At 52.2% G+C, this 17,223-nt stretch overlaps 1 protein-coding gene across 2 annotated transcripts in view; it reads right to left on the reverse strand.

Moving 5' to 3' along the window:
• ERGIC1 (endoplasmic reticulum-golgi intermediate compartment 1) overlaps positions 1–16,821 on the reverse strand; it is a 102,391-nt gene extending 85,570 nt beyond the window's left edge. The window contains exon 1 of one of the 2 annotated variants that reach the window (XM_040630286.1): positions 16,679–16,821. In XM_040630286.1, the coding sequence (XP_040486220.1) occupies positions 16,679–16,698 (20 nt within the window). In that variant the 5' untranslated portion in view covers positions 16,699–16,821. Of the gene's footprint in view, positions 1–8,486; positions 8,576–16,678 lie in introns of those variants that run through there. The other variant, XM_008692373.2, reaches the window with a different exon arrangement.
• Between the last annotated feature and the right edge of the window lie 402 nt (positions 16,822–17,223).

A 17,223-nucleotide genomic window follows, 5' to 3' on the forward strand; every position in this document is an offset into this window, starting at 1 on the left:
TAACTCTACCAGCAACCCTGGTGGTTGGGGGGGGGTGGTGTCAGGATCCATGTCCCCATTTGTAGACCAGAAAGCAGGCTCAGAGAGGTGAAGTGAGCCCCCCAAGGACACACCCGGCACGCGTGGATGCGCCAGGACCCAAAGCCCAGCCGTCCCAGGTGCAGCACGCGACAGCAGCTCTAGAACACGCCGAGTCCGGGGTGGCTGACTTGTCGTGCTCCAGTGACTGCGGGGCAGGCGGCAGTCCAAGTGGGGTGACGTGCCAGTATGGCCCCACTGCCAGGGGCCTGACCCAGGACGGGGTGGAGACGGGTGGGTGAACCCTCTCATAGCTCCTTTGACTCAGGCTTAACTCAGCTCTGACAAAGCACCTGGCTTTGAGCGGGACCCAGTTTCATAGCTTGGACAACCAAAACTNNAAGTCAGGCAGGTGTGAGAGCAAAACCAGCCCCCTGCCACCTGGCTTGTGGGGTGAACTTGGGCAGAGCCCCTCAGCTCTCAGAACCTCGGGATCCCCCTCAGCTCCAAAAACAAGAGGCTGGCTCCATCCATCTCGAGGCCCTCCCAGCTCCCTTATTTATGGATTCTAATCAGCCCAGAACCTTAAGATGCACCAACACTGGGGCAAATCACTCGACTCAGTTGTCTCCACCTGCAAAATGGGGAAGTAGAAGCCCCCACTGCATGGCTTCGTTGTGAGACGTAAGATGACATATTTGCACAAGGCCCAATGCCCAGGAGACGCTCAATAAACATTTACTTCCACTATCACCCCCACCCCCCACCATCTCGCACCTGCAACTTCTCACTTCCTTCCTTCCAGAAATATCTGACTGCACAGAACAGGTCAGGTCTAGTTCTTTGTACCGGAGACACGGAGGGGTCCAAACCCACAGCTCTGACACTGGGAAGGATCTGAGCCCCTAACTAGCAGTCACAAAACAAGATGCAAAAGTTTCCTATAGCAAACTAAACAAGGATGGGATTTGAGTTCAGGAAAAGTCGTGCTCCTGCAGTCCCTTTCCAGATGCATGAACCCTCCAAACCTCGTGTCCTCATCTACAGAGAAAACAATCATCCCCAGACCACACTTCATCTTCTAAGGGCTTTCTATACTCTCAAGTCCCACGGAACACTTTCATGATCGTTGTCAATTAAGTTAATTCAGATTCGTGCTCAGCCTTAGGATTATATTTGAATCATAACGGTAAAGACTTCCTCAGGCTTTTCCCAGCCTACCGGACCCTAAGAATCACTGAGGACACTCTGGAAATATAGAATGCTAGGCCCATCCTGGACTAGAGAGCTGTGGGGTGGGACACAGGCCCCAGGTGATGAGAGAAACCTGCCCATTCTAGATTGAACAGAATTGCTCCACTGAAACTGAAAAATGGGCAAGCTGAGCTTCCAAGGACAGGTATTTGACAGAAGGCATCACTTTCTGGAGATCAGAAAGTCTTGAGTTTAGGGGCTGGTTCTTACTTTGCTAGCTATGTGAGTTTGGGCCCAGCCCCAACCGCTCTGAGCCTATTGGTTCAAAATGGGGACAATAAGGCCTAACCCCTATGCTGGGGTGAGCATGGCATGTCGGGTGTCCTCTCCTTCCCAACTTCCCGACTCCAGAATCAAATCAGGGAGGATGGTGGGTGGGGAGGGGTACCCGCTGGTGTCCCATTAGGGTAGGCAGCCAGCAGCCCATTCCCACTTTGGGCAGAGCCTGAGTAATGTCTGATTTCCCAATTCCCCAGGACAAAGTCAGTAGGAAAAATTTTCCATTCTCACTGCTGGAGAAATAAATCCTTTCAGATGCACTTACATCTTTGGGACAAAACTAGAAACATTTCCAAACACAGAGATATGGCAACAAAGCACCCAGTCCTGGTAGAGTCGGAGCCCTCTGCCAGGTGCTGGGGCGGGGGTGGGAGGGAGTCTCAGCTTGTTGGTGGTTCTGAGCTGCTTCGTGGAAGGTGTGAGGTGGGGAGAGCATGGGTCCCGCATCCCCAGGCTTGGGATCCAACTCTAGCTGGACTGGCCCCTTCCTCCCTGCCTCTCTCCTTCCTTCCTTTGATAAATATTTTCTGAGCACCTGCTGTATGCCGACCCTGGCCTCAGCACCAGGACCTGGTGACGGGCAAATAGATTTGGTCCCTGCTCTCAAGAGCTTCGACTCCATCGACACAGAATATTCAATGACAAAGGGCACACACAGATCACCGCAACTGTGCTGAGTGATCTGAAGGCTGTGCCCAGGTATGATAAAAAGGTTCAGCCAGGGAGGGGGTGGGGGCGACCCAAATCAGACTGAAGAGGCGGTCTGGGAGGATCTTTTTGGAGGAAGAGTACCAGATGGCCATGCTACTCCAGTTACTTCCTCCGCTACAAACTCTTTACCACCGCATCTACTTTTCCTGCTTTCTCAGTACTCACCACAATGAAAAATAACCTTTTCTGCCATCGTTTGTTCATTCCTGTCAGCCCATATTTATCCCCCACTAGCCTGGAAGCATCATGAAGGTAAAGACAAAGTCAGTCTTGTTTTCCCTGGAATCCTCCCCCAATAAATCTTTAAATGAATGGATGAATGAATGAATGAATGAATGAGTGAATGAACAAACGAACCCCACTTCCCAGGGCCTCCACCTCCTCACCTCCGCTATGGAAATAACAATACCTCTGGGCCAGGTGGCTGGCAGTCCTGGGCACTGCCTGTTTTCAGCGGGCGGGGCTTGATGCTGTTATAACCGAGGAGGTGGGACCTCGGAGGAGAATTAGGAGAGGAAGCTGACACCTCGAATCCGTGAACAGATCACTGGAGGACTCCGCCCAGCCCAGATGACAAAACAACGTCAAAAAGGCATGACAGGGCACAAGGGGAGCCCTCTCTTCAACAGCATGCAGCTAAGCAATCCCCCAGGTGCCAGCACCAACCAATGCTGTCACCGGAGAAATTGATGTCACCCAATGGGCCAGTGAATGGGTGACAAGTTCCCAAACAGGCCCAGGGCTGCCTTCTGATTTCCTGGCTCCTTGAAGCAGGCCTGGGAGGCTGGCATTCCTCTGCAAACACAGCCACATGCACCAGGCAGGCGATGGGTGCCAGGGACAGAGAGCTTGGAGAGCAGCCTGAATACACAGGCTCCTGGCCCCGTGTAGTCGCACCTACAGGAGGAAGCCTTCCCCAACCAAAGACAGCAGCCAGGGACAGTGGAAGGAAGGGGTGCTCAAGTCTGTTGTGTGGCCCTCCGAGTGGGGGTCGGGGGGGCTGGGAGGTGAGTGGAGAGGGTCACGTCCTACCCTGGGCCTCAGTTTCCCCATTAGCCAAGTGACACTCTTAATTCCTCCCTCACAGATCAAGGTGCAAACTGTAAAGTGCTAAGTGCTACGAGGTAAAGTGGTGACTCTTATCCACCTCTCCCGGCACCAAGTTTTGGATGTGTACATATTGTGTGCGAGTTGTCCCCGAAGGCAAAATTTCCCAAAGTGTGGCACCTGGGCCACTGGTGTGACCCAGGGTGATTTCAGGTAATATGCGGAGCTGGTGGTTAAATGGCGTTAGGCTGCACAGTGTGGTTAATCCCCGCTGAGTTCTCACTTGAACATGCTGAGAACATCAAGGAAGTCTCAGGCAGTGCTACTCCGTGGTCGACCTCTCATCCTTCCTGCACTGGCCAATAACCACCCCCACCACTCAACAGCTTTGGCAGGCACCAGCTAGCTAGGATGGAACAACCCTGCAATTATTGGTATCTATTTCTGGCAGGTGATACCGCTTCACCATTTTCAAAGATGTTATAAAGCTACCTTTTATAAATAAAAATATGGTGGAAAAAAAACTGAATACTTTAAAGAAAAATGACTAATAATATACGTTGCTTAGGAATATGCCCCCAGCTGGTGCCAGAATGGTGGAAGGCTGAAAAGTACGGAGCAGAGTTACCGTCTCTGCCAGCGACAGGCACATCTACGCCCCTCCTGCTCTCTTCCTCCGGGCACTCGCCTGCCTGGATCTGCTGGCCGCTCCCACAGCTGGGTGGGATAGGGTCCCCGAGTCAGGACGGAAGTGATGGTGCCGTATCCACACTTCCCACCCAGCCCTCCACATCCTCCCCTTCTCTCCCCACTGCCAGGCCTGGGAGAAGACCCAACACACCCTCAGGGAGGACAGAGCCACAAGATGGAAGGAACCTGGGTCTCCGGGTACTTGGGAGGGGCAGAGCATCTCCAGCCACCCCAGGACTTCACATGAGTTAGAAATGAATTTCTGCTGCATTCCATCACTATGATTTTCAGGTTGTTTATGGCAATTCGCTGACTTGGGCTAATATAAAGGAGGCATGTCTAGTCCAACTTCCTGCCAACCTGGAACTCTTCTGTGACAGTCTGGATTTCCTTTTTTTCCATAACAAATAATTACTGAGCACCGAACAGATGCCAGGCAGTCTGAAGGGCTTTACAGAGACAAGCTCCATTAGCCTTCATGACAATCCCGGGAGCCCGGCGCTACTAATCCTTTGGCTTGTCTTGCAAGGAGGCAAACGAGGCTCAGAGGTGTGAAGCATCTTGGCCAAAGTCAAACGTCTGGGAAGCAATGCAGCTGAAACTTGAAGCCAGGACTGCTGGAAATGGACAAGGCCCTTCCTCTACCGCAGTGCCATGCGCCTCCGCTGAGCTCATCACCCAGGGACCGCCAGGCCCTAGATGCCAGCCCCCGGGCTGGGTCCTGCAGGAGGGAGCACACGGGAGACACGGCCACAGCCTGGAGTCCCTGCAGCCAGACAGGAAGGAAGCAAGGGAGGCACGGAGCACAGAGACAGATGGAGAGGGGAGGGGCTGGCACAGTCAGGGGGGGCATCGCCACTCAGGAAGAACGGGAAGGGCTTCGTGAAGGAGGTGGTGCTTAAGGCTGGCTGAAGATGGTGGGTGAGATTTCAGCTGGTGGCAACAAATAGGGAGATGCTGTCTCATCCAAGCCAAGAGCCACCACCTGGATCCACAGGAATGGGCTCAGGACAGGCCCCCCACCCTGTCTACTGTAGGGGGCCTAAAGGACTGTGGGACAAATCTTTGAAACACCTCTCTGCACTGGATGAAATACTCCCAGTTGTTTCAAGGTTTCTCTTACAGGCCTCGCTCTCCTACAGGCCTTGTTCTCAGCCCGGGGTATAATGGAAAGAGTGTGGATGGTAATGTCCAACCACTCCAAGCCGTGATGATAGCTCTACTCCCTCCACCGAGCTAGGGGGTTCCCAGTGCAGTGCCCTTCCTTACAGGAGGACAGCTCCACAGTGAGCAAGGTGGGGAAAAAGACAGCTGATCAAGAGGGGCAATACGGGGGCAGCCGGGCCATGCTGCCTGAGCCAGCTGAAGGTGAACGCCACCAGGGACACCACGTGGTACCCTGGATAGGACGCACTGAGAAAGGCACTCCACTCACACTCCAGTCTAATCATGAGAAAACATCAGGCTAATCCAGACTGGGGGCCATTCTTGAGGACACCTGGACAGAGCTCCTCAAGCCTGCCAAGGTCATGAAAAACAAGAAGGACTGAGGAACTGTCCCCAACCACAGGGAACTGGGGACATATGACCGCTGGATGCAATGTAGGATCTTGGATTGAATCCTGCAGCAGTAAAAGGACATGAGTGGAAAACAGGTGAAATCCAAATAAAGTCTGGATTTTAGTTAATACTAACGTACCAATATCAATTTTTTAGCTGTGACAGATGTGGTAATCCTTGGTGTGAACCATGGGGAAGGCCAGATGGGGTAACTGTACTATCTTTACAACTTCTCTGTAAATCTAAATTATGCCAAAATAAAAAGTGTATTTAATTAAAAAGAGCGAGAGAGAAAGAGAAGCAAATGCCAGAACGAAAACAAGTCTCATGAGTTTGGGGGTTGGGGAGGGGAGGATTTCTGTTTGTCCCAGTACCATATATCCCCAGCTTCTAGAACTGAGCCTGGCACACAGTAGGGCCCCAATAAATATGTTCGATGAACAACTGGCTCCATCACGGCAGCCCACTCCTGCCTGCTGATGGGGGCTCCAGAGACCAGCCCACCTGCTCCCCACTGGAAGGGTTGCACCCCTCTGCGTGGCTCCCCAGCAGGGGCTCGCTGGTGGTAATCTGCCCACAGATGTGTATGGCAACAGGAAATGATCACCCAGCCTTGGCCTCCTCTACAGTGACCCAGAATCCTTCCAAGGCTTCCAGAGAAACAAACTGTAAACACAACGAACTAGATGGCAGGTAACAACGGCTGCAGCAACTTCTGGCTAGACACGTCTCCAAAGGCAACGGAAACAACAGCAAAAATGAACTATTGGGACTTCCTCAAGATAAAAAGCTTTTGCATAGCAGAGGTAACAGTCAACAAAACCAAAAGACAATCAAGAGAACGGGAGAAGATATTTGCAAATGACATATCAGATAAAGGGCTAGTATCCAAAATCTATAAAGAACTTATCAAACTCAACACCCAAAAGACAAATAATCCCATCCAGTAATGGGCAGAAGACATGAACAGACATTTCTCCAAAGAAGACATGCAAATGGCCAACAGACACATGAAAAAATGCTCCACATCCCTCGGCATCAGGGAAATACAAATCAAAACCACAATGAGATACCACCTCACACCAGTCAGAATGGCTAAAATTAACAAGTCAGGGAAGAACAGATGTTGGCGAGGATTTGGAGAAAGGAGAACCCTCTTACGCTGCTGGTGGGAATGTAAGCTGGTGCAACCACCCTGGAAAACAGTATGGAGGTTCCTCAAAAAGTTGAAAATAAAGCTACGCTATGACCCAGGAATTGCACTACTGGGTATTTACCCCAAAGATACAAATGTAGTGATCCAAAGGGGCACCTACACCCCAATGTTTATAGCAGCAACGTCCACAACACCCAAACTATGGAAAGAGCCCAGATGTCCATCGACAGGTGACTGGATAAAGGAGATGTGGTGTACGTATACACTGGAGTACTACTCAGCCATCAAACAAATGCAGTCTTGCCATTTGCAACGACGTGGGTGGAACTAGAGGGTATTATGCTAAGCAAAATAAGTCAATCAGAGAAAGACAATTATCATATGATTTCACTCATATGTGGAATTTAAGAAACAGAACAGAGAAGCGTAGGGCAAGGGGGGGAAAATAAAACAAGATGAAACCAGAGAGCAAGACAAACCATAAGAGACTCTTAATCATAGGAAACAAACTGAGGGTTGCTGGAGAGGAGGTGGGTGGGGGCATGGGGTAACTGGGTGATAGGCATTAAGGAGGGCACGTGATGGAATGAGCACTGGGTGTTCGATAAGAGTGACGACTCACTGAACGCTACCTCTGAAACTAATAATACACTCTATGTTAATTAATTGAATTAAAAAAAAAAAAAAGGATGGCAAGCAACATCAGGCACACCAAGGCGAAAGAACTTGCTTCCACAGCACAAGAGTGTGGTTAAGAGTCAGCTCTGGGGGCACCTGGGTGGCTTAGTCGTTAAGCGTCTGCCTTCGGCTCAGGGTGTGATCCCAGCGTTCTGGGATCGAGCCCCACATCGGGCTCCTCCGCTGGGAGCCTGCTTCTTCCTCTCCCACTCCCCCTGCTTGTGTTCCCTCTCTCGCTGGCCGTCTCTCTCCTTGTCAAATAAATAAATAAAATCTTAAAAAAAAAAAAAAGTCAGCTCTGCATCACAGGTGAGTCCTCAAGTCTCAGCTGCCTTACCCGTAGTCTGTGAGGCCTCGGCCAAGTCCTGTCCCTTCTTTCTGCCCAGCACCCTCACCAGACCAACGGGAATAATAAATAAATAGCTCTTACCCAATATGAGGATCAACTGAGGGAATCCAAGGAAGGCTTTTAGCCAGGCACTTGCTAAATGGGGACAATGGCGGGCACTCTTGTTATCACAACACAGTCCTGGGAGGTCACCTTCAAGATACACCCTGGAGGCTGAAGGTATTAAAGGGTCTGAAGCAAGGGAGTGTCACTCAAGTTAAGCTGGAGAGGAAGGCTGGGTCCCGGGGTGGGGCTGGCCAAGCCGTCCCAGCACCACCCAGAGGAGGGAAGCCCCAATCCCCAAGGCCGCCTCTGCCCAAGCCCACAGATCCCTCCTTTCTCTGCCTCGGGCTCCAAGCCCACTAGACCACCTCCAACAGTCCTGGGACTCTGCCCCAAGTCCTGTCCACCCAGCCAGCACTTGGTCACACTGGTCTGTGTGACACACGGGCGGCCTGCTGCCAGCCACAGACCACTGTCGGCCCCAGGAAGGCGTTGGTTTGGCCCAGTATCATGTTCAACAAAAATAAAATCAGAAATGATTCCTAACTATTTTCACACAATTTAGAAGATTTGCATCATTTCCTGAAAAATTGGGAAATCTGAGGTGTAACAAAAAACAGAGCAGCACTGGAGCTGCCCCTTCCCGATGGAGTGTCGCGCTCGCATGGACCACAGCCCGCACCAAATCACCCACCAAGGTACCTGCCTGGGCCCTGGGGGCTCCAGGGTATGTGACCGACCGTTGACTCTCTCACCACCGAGCTATATGTAGACATTTCTCCCAAGAACATATACAAATGGCCAACAAGTACACGAAAAGCTGTTCAACGTCACTGGTCATCAGGGAAATGCAAAACAAAACCACAATGAGATAGCACCTCACACCTGTTAGGACCGCCGCTGTCAGACAAAAGTGTTGGCGAGGATGTGGAGAAAGAGGAAGGCTCGTGCACTGCTGGTGGCACCGCAAACTGGTGCAGCCACTCGGGGAAACAGTATGGAGGCTCCTCAAAGGTTAAAAATGGGAACACCCTATGATCCAGCAATCCTGCGACTGGGTATTTGTACAAAAGAACTGAAATCAGGACCTTGAAGAGATATCTGCACCCCCATGCTCAGTGCAGCACTGGTCACAATAGCCAAGATGTGGAGACAACCTAAACGTCCACGGACAGATGACCGGAACAAGAAAATGTGGTACAGGCATGGGGCGCCTGGGTGGCACAGTGGTTAAGCGTCTGCCTTCGGCTCAGGACATGATCCCGGCGTTATGGGATCGAGCCCCACATCAGGCTCCTCCACTGGGAGCTTGCTTCTTCCTCTCCCACTCCCCCTGCTTGTGTTCCCTCTCTCGCTGGCTGTCTCTATCTCTGTCGAATAAATAAATAAAATCTTTAAAAGAAAAAAAGAAAATGTGGTACAGGCAAAGAGTGGAGTATTATTCAGCCTTAAAAAAGAAAATTCTGCCACAAGTAACAAGATGGATGAACCTTGAGGGTGTTATGCTAAGTGAAACAGGCCAGCCACAGAAGGACAAATAACTACATGATATCCACTTACGTGATGTATCTGACACAATTAAACTTGTAGAAATAGAGACTAGAATGGTGGGTGCCAGGGCTGGGGAAAGCTGCCCTTCCAGAGGTATAAAGTTCTGGTCAATACAAGATGAGTAAGTTCTAGAGGTCTGCCGTACAACCTATAGTTAACACTACTGCATGCTTAAAAATGTGTGAAGAGGGTAGATCTCCTCTTAAGCGTCCTTACCACAATTTTTAAAGAACTGAATTAGCAGTGCGACCCATACAGTGATAGCATGAGAGTTTCCTACAGTGACAGACTGTCCCATATCTACATGGGGGCAGGGGTGGTTCTACGAGAGAATGTCTTGAATTTCATAGAGGAGTATACCAAAAGTCAATGTACTGTATGATTTAAAAAAGAAACTAAAGAAAAGAAATTACTAATAATTGTGTCTATCTTGTGGGGTCAGGGTGACTTTTCAATCCAAAGACATGCCCAGCACAGCACTCCACCCATCACAAGCCGAGGAACTGTCAGGCACTACTAGTAAGATGAGTACTGCCTCCCTTCCTCCTCCAAAGACGTTCCAGCCCTGGACTGGAAGGCAAGAAAGACAAGCGAACGCCATGGAGGGGCTCCTGCCACAACATCAGCACCCAATGTCTCAGGGACCCGTCACTGTACTTTGGTTTCATAACAGCCAGGCTTCTCATCTCCAATAGGGTTTCCACCTTTTGGAGAAACAGAACATTTAATCCATTTCAAAGGGATCTTGCCTCCTGTTCAGCTGTGCTGCCCAGTGGGTTACAGGAGGAAGGGGTTGCAAGGGGAAGATTCCACTGGTAGGTGTACACGAGTCCCCAGGGCCCCTTGAAGCACCAGCTGTGCGATCCATCATCTCCGAGGTCGCTCTCCCTGGATGTAAAACAGGAACAATAATGCCCACTCCCCACTCAGGCTGAGTAGATATGTAAAGCACCTCCGTAGGCCCTACGTCTCGTCAGGAGCAGGGAACCCTGAGTTTCTCCGGCCTCTCCCAAGGGCCAAGACTTTTAAAAACAAATACATCTAGTGTTAGAGGGTGGGTTTTTTTTTTTTCCCTGTCCTATACTTTTCCTGCATATATAACCAATGTAATTAAGTTAACAGACCTGAATGGTAAAGTTGACAACAGACAATTAGGCTAATCACTAGTTCCTTAAAGGATCACTTAGCGCTGTTTCCCACACCGTATTCTGAGAAATGGTACTGGGCGCCTTGTGAGCAACAGGGTGGCTTCGACAATCAGTCTGGCAAACCTGGGCTGAACCAAGTGACTCGGCTTCCTCTCATGCAGGACTTCTCAGTGCCTTTAGAAAGGTACACACAAGTTCTGAATCTCCAAGCGGGGGACACTGTATGCAGCACAAACTGAGAGATGCTGAGTCAAATCAGTCATACAGAGCAGGGCTTTGGCAACCTTATCACACATCCAAATCACCTGGGGAGCTTATTAAACCACATTCAGATTCGGGGTGGGCACTGAGATTCTGCATTTCCCAGGGACTCTGAAGAGCAAGGACATCAATGGAAAGGCAAGACCACTTATCGACCACTTGCCCAGTGAGGAACAGTCCCAGAGTAGGGAAGTGGCTTGCAGAAGGTCACGCAGGAGTGACAGGTGGGACCAGACTCCACTCCCAGCCTACCCTCCAAGTACCTGCTCCCCCACCTGGCTGCCCTAGATCTCTCGGCCCTGCTTCCTATGGATTCTCCCGATTTTGAGCAATCTTCTCGGTCTTTGTCGTGCACTGGAGTCTTGTGAGGGCCTTTAAAAAAAACACTAATACCTGACCCCCCATCCTCAGAGCCTGATTATTGGGTCTGGAGTGTAGCCTGAGTTGGGGAACTTTTTAAAGCTCCTCCAGTGATTCTAACGCACAGCCAGTGTTGAGGGTCACTGACGTAGACGTGGTGGGGGAGCCTCCCCCCGCTCCCCTCCTCACACCCTGCCTGCCCCTCTAATGCCTGAAGAAAACCTCCCAGCAGCAACTCCAAAATAAAACATGAAAGGATGACCAGATGGGAAATGGCACCGGACAAGGCCACAGCTGGCCAAAGCCCAGTCTCAAGATATTAGGTATCACGGTCAGGAATCCAAACTGCCTTGAGAGGAGAGATTTCCATCTTGTTCCATGTCCACATGAGCCGGTAAACACATGTTCTAGGCTTTAAAGCCCCAGTGGCCAATTGGGGAAAACCTGGACCCTCCAGAGTGAGGCGTTCTAAGTTAGTGTGAGACTGCTAGTGGACGTCTTTAAAGACAACTTCTGAATCAAGTGTCAGGCCAAACGAGGCTGGTTTTAAAAAAGGAAGGAAAGGAGAGGAAAAGGAAGAGGAAAGAAAAAAAGCGGATGGCTTTAAGCTTCTTAACGAGCACTACAGGGAAAGAAACAGAGATGAGAAAGCCAATGAATCTAACCAGAGGAGACTTCCATTCTCTCTGAACTCGGTGAATGGAAGGGGAAGAGCTTTTGAGATGAGCCGACAGCCGACAAGTGGGGCTCTGGGGCCAGATGGCAGCATTTCCACCCAGCACCTTCTGCTGACCCACACTGTTCCTCAACTCTGCTGCACCTCAACTGGCTTATCTGTGAAGTGGGACGACGACACTGTCTGCGTTGTAGGGGTACTGTGGGATTAAATGAGGTGACGACACTGTCAGGCACTAGTAAGTGCTCAATAAACACAAAATACTGGCTTCACCTTCACATCATTTGTCCTCTGGTCGAATCTTCGTTTCCCTTTTGCCCTCATATTTAAGCCCATTTATGTTTTTTAAAAATTGTTATAAAGTAGGGGTGCCTGGGTGGCACAGTCAGTTAAGCATCCAACTCTGGGTTTTAGCTCAGATCGTGATCTCAGGGTCATGGGATCGAGCCCCACATCAGGCTCTGCGCTCCGCGTGGAGCCTGCTTCAGTGTCTCTCTCCTTCTCCCTCCGCCCCTCCCCCCATACACTCTTGCTCTTTCTCTCCCTCTCTCTCTCAAATAAATAAATAAATCCTTAAAAATAATTGCCGTAAGTATGTGTTTCTGTCAGCTTCCCCAAGTTCTTTCTGGAATAAGGCAGGGTAGAAATACAGATACTCCTGCTGGCTAACTGCCGAGTGTTAACTATGTGCTCAGAGCCCCCTGTGGTGGCTGGGGCTTAGCTTGGCACAGGGAGTGCTGGGGGGTTCGGGGGGATCCGGGTCTGAGGGCCCCCCCTCAGACAAAGCCCCATGAGGAGCTGAGGAATTCATACTTGATCCTCAGAGCAATGGACCCTGTTTGAAGGTTGAAACCAGGACATGAGAAAATCAGGGTAACTGTGGAAAGCTCACTAAGAGAAAAAAAAAAAACAAAACCAAAAAACAGGTCAACTTTGGAAAGCTCACTCAGGGTTCTCTCAAGAAGGTCTGGGGTCTCCTGGAGGAAGGCCAGGGTGAGAAGCAAGGGAGGCTGAACCAAGGCACTGCCACAGGGCCAGCACCATGGGCGTGCGACCTACACAGTCAGGTAGGATCCCCTGCTCCAACGGGAGGGGGGGGTGTCCATGCTTATTTTAATGCTCTGCTGTCACTGTCCTGAAATCTGCAATACTTTTCCAACACGGGGTTCTGCATTTTCACTGGGCCCCACAAATTACAGAGCGGGCCCCACCCTGCAGGGAGGGATATGTCTCTTGCCCCTACATCTACCCTACCAGGTGAGGCAGTGAAGGTCACCACTTGTCTTTAAAAGGAAGAACCCGAGGCTCTGGGGAGGTAAACTAACTGTCCCATGGCTTGGCTGGTCAGTGACAGGGCAGCAGCAAACCCAGGGCTTAGGGGTTCAACTCGGGGAACTCCACTGAGGGAAAGCGAGCCATCTCTGCCCCTCTGAAAGCTACGCTCAGGCTCCTTTGGGCCGGGGCTGCAGGAACTGTCCCCCACCCCCACCCCAGATTGAGTGGGAGGTAGGTGCTGTTGACCCCTGCCAGCCGGCGGAACTGGGTACCATCAGAGCCAACACCCACGGATCTGGGTCACAAGGCCAGTTCCACAACAGCAACTGGCCAGCGATTAATGAAACAATTCAACAGGAGCAAAGCAAACACAAGTAATCTTTGCAGTCCCGGATCCTGCCTCCACCAACCCCCAAAAACAGCTTAGAGCAAATTCAAGGAAGGAACGGGGAAAATTCTCCACCAACAGCTGAAAATCTGCCCAGTAAAGAAGAGTTGGCATATCAGATCACACCATGCCTTTGGCTTCCTTGACAGACCCTGAGAGGCATTTCCAAGAGCGAGTTTGGCTTAGGTACGGTTCTAGGCACCTGAGTTACCCCAGAGAATAAAACAGATAAAAAAACCTTTGCCCTGGGGCGCCTGGGTGGCACAACGGTTAACCGTCTGCCTTCGGCTCAGGGCGTGACCCCAGTGTTCTGGGATCGAGCCCCACGTCGGGCTCCTCTGCTGGGAGCCTGCTTCTTCCTCTCCCACTCCCCCTGCTGTGTTCCCTCTCTCGCTGGCTGTCTCTATCTCTGTCGAATAAATACATAAAATCTTTAAAAAAAAAAAAAAAACCTTTGCCCTAGGGAGCTCATGTTTTAATGGAAGGGAGAAAGAGAATAAGCATAATAATTAAATGAATTACATAGTGTTAGGAAATATAGGGGCTCACATGAAATAACACAAATAATGAAAATAGTGGCCAAAATTTATTGGGTGTTTACTGTGTCTAAATGCTTTACACACATTGACTTGTTTAATCCTCTCAACAATGGGTACTGTTCTCATGCCCATTTCACAGACAGGAGAACGCACAGAAGGTAAGCTGCACAAGGTCCCGTAGGCACTAAGAAAAAAAAGGAGTATTGATGAGAAAGGGCAAGAGGGCAAGAGATTGCTGTCCACCCACACACACACACCTCCTCCTGATTCCGGTTAGTTTTAAGGCGAGCAAAACACGCAGGAAGCCTGGTTTTCTTCCAGGCCTCCCAACTGGGAGAGGGGGTCCCATCACAGTATGCCCCTCTCCCTTCCCCCACAGTTCTTAAGAGATCTGACAGGGTTGTGGGACCCTCCAAGCACTCCCTTTTCTCCCAGAGCTAAGGCTTTGGAGCTAACAGCCCTGAGTTCAAATCCCAGTCCACCAGCTCACCAGTACATGACCCTGGGCAAACGGCTTCTACTTGGCAGCCTCCTATTCCCTTGATTTCAAATGAAGATTAAAACTCCCCCTCGCAGGTGGCAAGGGAAGAGACTTCAAGTCTGCAGTGGCCGTACAGGGGTACATGCCCTCCTCCCTGCTCTCCAGTGCCGAGAGGGCAGGGCTACACATCCCCAGCTCTGTACTGTGGGCCACGTGGCAGAGGGCTGCACACGGTAAACATCTGATGAATGAACGCTGAAGAGGAAGAAGGTGTGTGGGATGGTGGAACCTTCCTTAGAAACCGAGCCCTGGAGTTAACAGATCTTAAAAAGTGTGAGTTACTAGGCACAAACGGCTCATCCTTCAAAGCACAAATGCGAAGTGGGGAAGCCCAAGCCCTCAAGAAAATGTATTAAAACAATACCTCACTAAGCTGGGGCCCCCATGGCGCCAGGGCACTCCAAACCTCCAACTCAAGGGCCCCCAGGCCAGAAGGCCCACTATCAGTCTCGCTCCCTTGAGGTCCAGGGCAAGACCCTCAGCCCGGAGCCTCAACTTCCTCCTCTTAAGGGGTGAGGTGCAGAGTGGTAGGACTGAATGACCCAAAGAGGTGGTTTCCCCAACAAAGTCAAAATCACTGGAACCTACTAAATCACAAGGGGATGGGGTGGGGAGGTCGGGAATCTTTATTATCAGTCTGGGCAAGGGGAGACTTTGTGGAACCAGGAACCCACGTGCCAAACACAGCTCTCAGGGCCCGACGCTAACTATCCCTGTGAGGACTGCCCCTCATTCCATCAGAGGGGCTCTCCTTCTCGGGAACTGCCCTGGATCTGCAAGCATTTGTCTGAGATCCTGGTGCTGGCCTCTGGGCTTCATGGAAGGGGCAGGAAGCCGGCAAATGTTTGCCAAATGACATTGGTACCCAAGAAAAGGCCGGAGTACCACATGAGCCAGTGCCTGGGGGTCACTGCCAGGCTTTTCTTCCTGGGAAGGCTGTCCCTTTAGCCTGATTTCACTCTCACCTGTACGGAGGGAAGGGGCAGGTGAGGAGCAATAGAATCCCTATTTGTGGATGAAGAAATGGCCTCATGGAGAAGCTCCTCATCTACTGACGTCCTACTTCTAAGCTCTAAACCCTACAAGGCTCTGAATTCAAGGCTTCTCATGCACCCAGTCCTCACAGGTGAGGGCCTTATTTCAGCTCCAACCTGCAGACAGTGAATTTTAGAGATACTGAGAGGGTTCAGATACTTGCCCAAGTCATCCCTTCACACAGCTGAGGGGAAGTCTGAACCTAGAGCTTTCGCCCCTAACTTCTAGAATATACCGAGCTGCTCAGTGGAGGGAACAGAGCCAGGATTCTAATCCAGCTCTTCCCCACACTGAAGCCCTGCTATTTTCCTGGCCAGACCCCCACAGCGTGGCTGCCTCAGGCCAGGGCATCCCCTGGGGCTCCAGACCTCAAAGGAGAGTCTGGCGGAGACCCCTTCCCAGGCAGGCTTTCAGAAGGCCTAGCCCAGCCCAACGTGGACCATGAGGCAGTTGGACCCCACAAAGGATGCATTGTAGTGTCTGCAGAAAGCCAAGGCCAGACCAGGCTGGCCCCTCTGGGGAGCCCTGCCCATGGCTCCTGGCCTCCTCCCCTTCCCATAGTGCCCCCATACCCGGCGGACAGGACCAGGACTGGCAGAGGCCTCCTGTTCTGCCTAGGCTGGGGCAGCCTCAGCCTATGGAAACCTAAAACCCTCCAGCTGCTGCCAGGCTGTACCGGGGCTGCGGACCCCTGAGGATCCCTGGGGGCTCCTCGGAGGTGCCCCGGGCGCACCTGTCAGCAGGGGTGGGATCCACGAAATGAGGCTCCATAGATGGCAGGAGGGGGGATGGCTCGTTTGCTCCCCGCTGGGGGAGTGAGTTCATCTGCTTCCCAGACTGGGGGCAGGAGATGCGGGTCTGCGTGGTGTTGGGGCTGGCTGGGGAGGGGGTTCGGTGGAGGGAAGAGGTGGGGCGGCCGGGAGGAGGGCGGCTTTGCCTCCAGCTGCACGAGGGGGCCCTCCGAAGTTCCGGCTGGCTTTGTGTGCAGCAGGGGGCCCGCCCCGTGTCCCCGAGGGCCTGCAGGAGGCATGCACAGGGCTGGGGTCCCCTTTTGCGTGCCGGGCAAGAGGAGTCCGCGGCGTGCCCGGGCAACCCCTGGGTCCGCGGTCGCCACACTCACCTCCTGAAGTCAAAGGGCATCGTGCCGCCGCCGCCGGGGGTGGAAGCGCTGCAGGCCAGGTAGGCTGCGGCGCCGCGTGGGTCCCAGCCCGCTGCCAACACCTCCTCCGGCCGCCCCGCCCCCGCCGGCCGCCCACCGCCCCCGACACCCGCCGCTCGCCTCCCGCCGCCGGGAAGTGACGCTCCGCGCAGCCCATTGGGCGCTGCCCGCCCGCCCCCGGCCTCCCCTTCCGCCGCCCGGTTAAAGGGGCCCGCGGGGCCGGGAGGGGGCGGGGCGGGCCTTCAGAGGCGAGGCGGGAGGGGGGCAGGGCAGGAAGCCCCCACAGACGCATTAGTTGCTTTGAGGCCCCCCTCTGCGTTTTCCTTCACTTTCTCTCTGTGGCCCTGGGCAAACCTCAGCCTCTCAGCTCTTTTGCATTTGTGAAACAGTTTCCTTGAGTTGGAAGGATTAAATGAATGAATGATCCAGATTTGAGTCGCGCACGGCGTCTAGCTCTGAGAAGGGAGGAGGTCAGGCAGTCCTAGACTTATAAAGTGGACCCCCCC

The sequence above is a fragment of the Ursus maritimus genome, unplaced genomic scaffold (assembly GCF_017311325.1).
Source record: "Ursus maritimus isolate PB19 unplaced genomic scaffold, ASM1731132v1 scaffold_15, whole genome shotgun sequence".
In the NCBI taxonomy this organism is placed as follows: domain Eukaryota; kingdom Metazoa; phylum Chordata; class Mammalia; order Carnivora; family Ursidae; genus Ursus; species Ursus maritimus.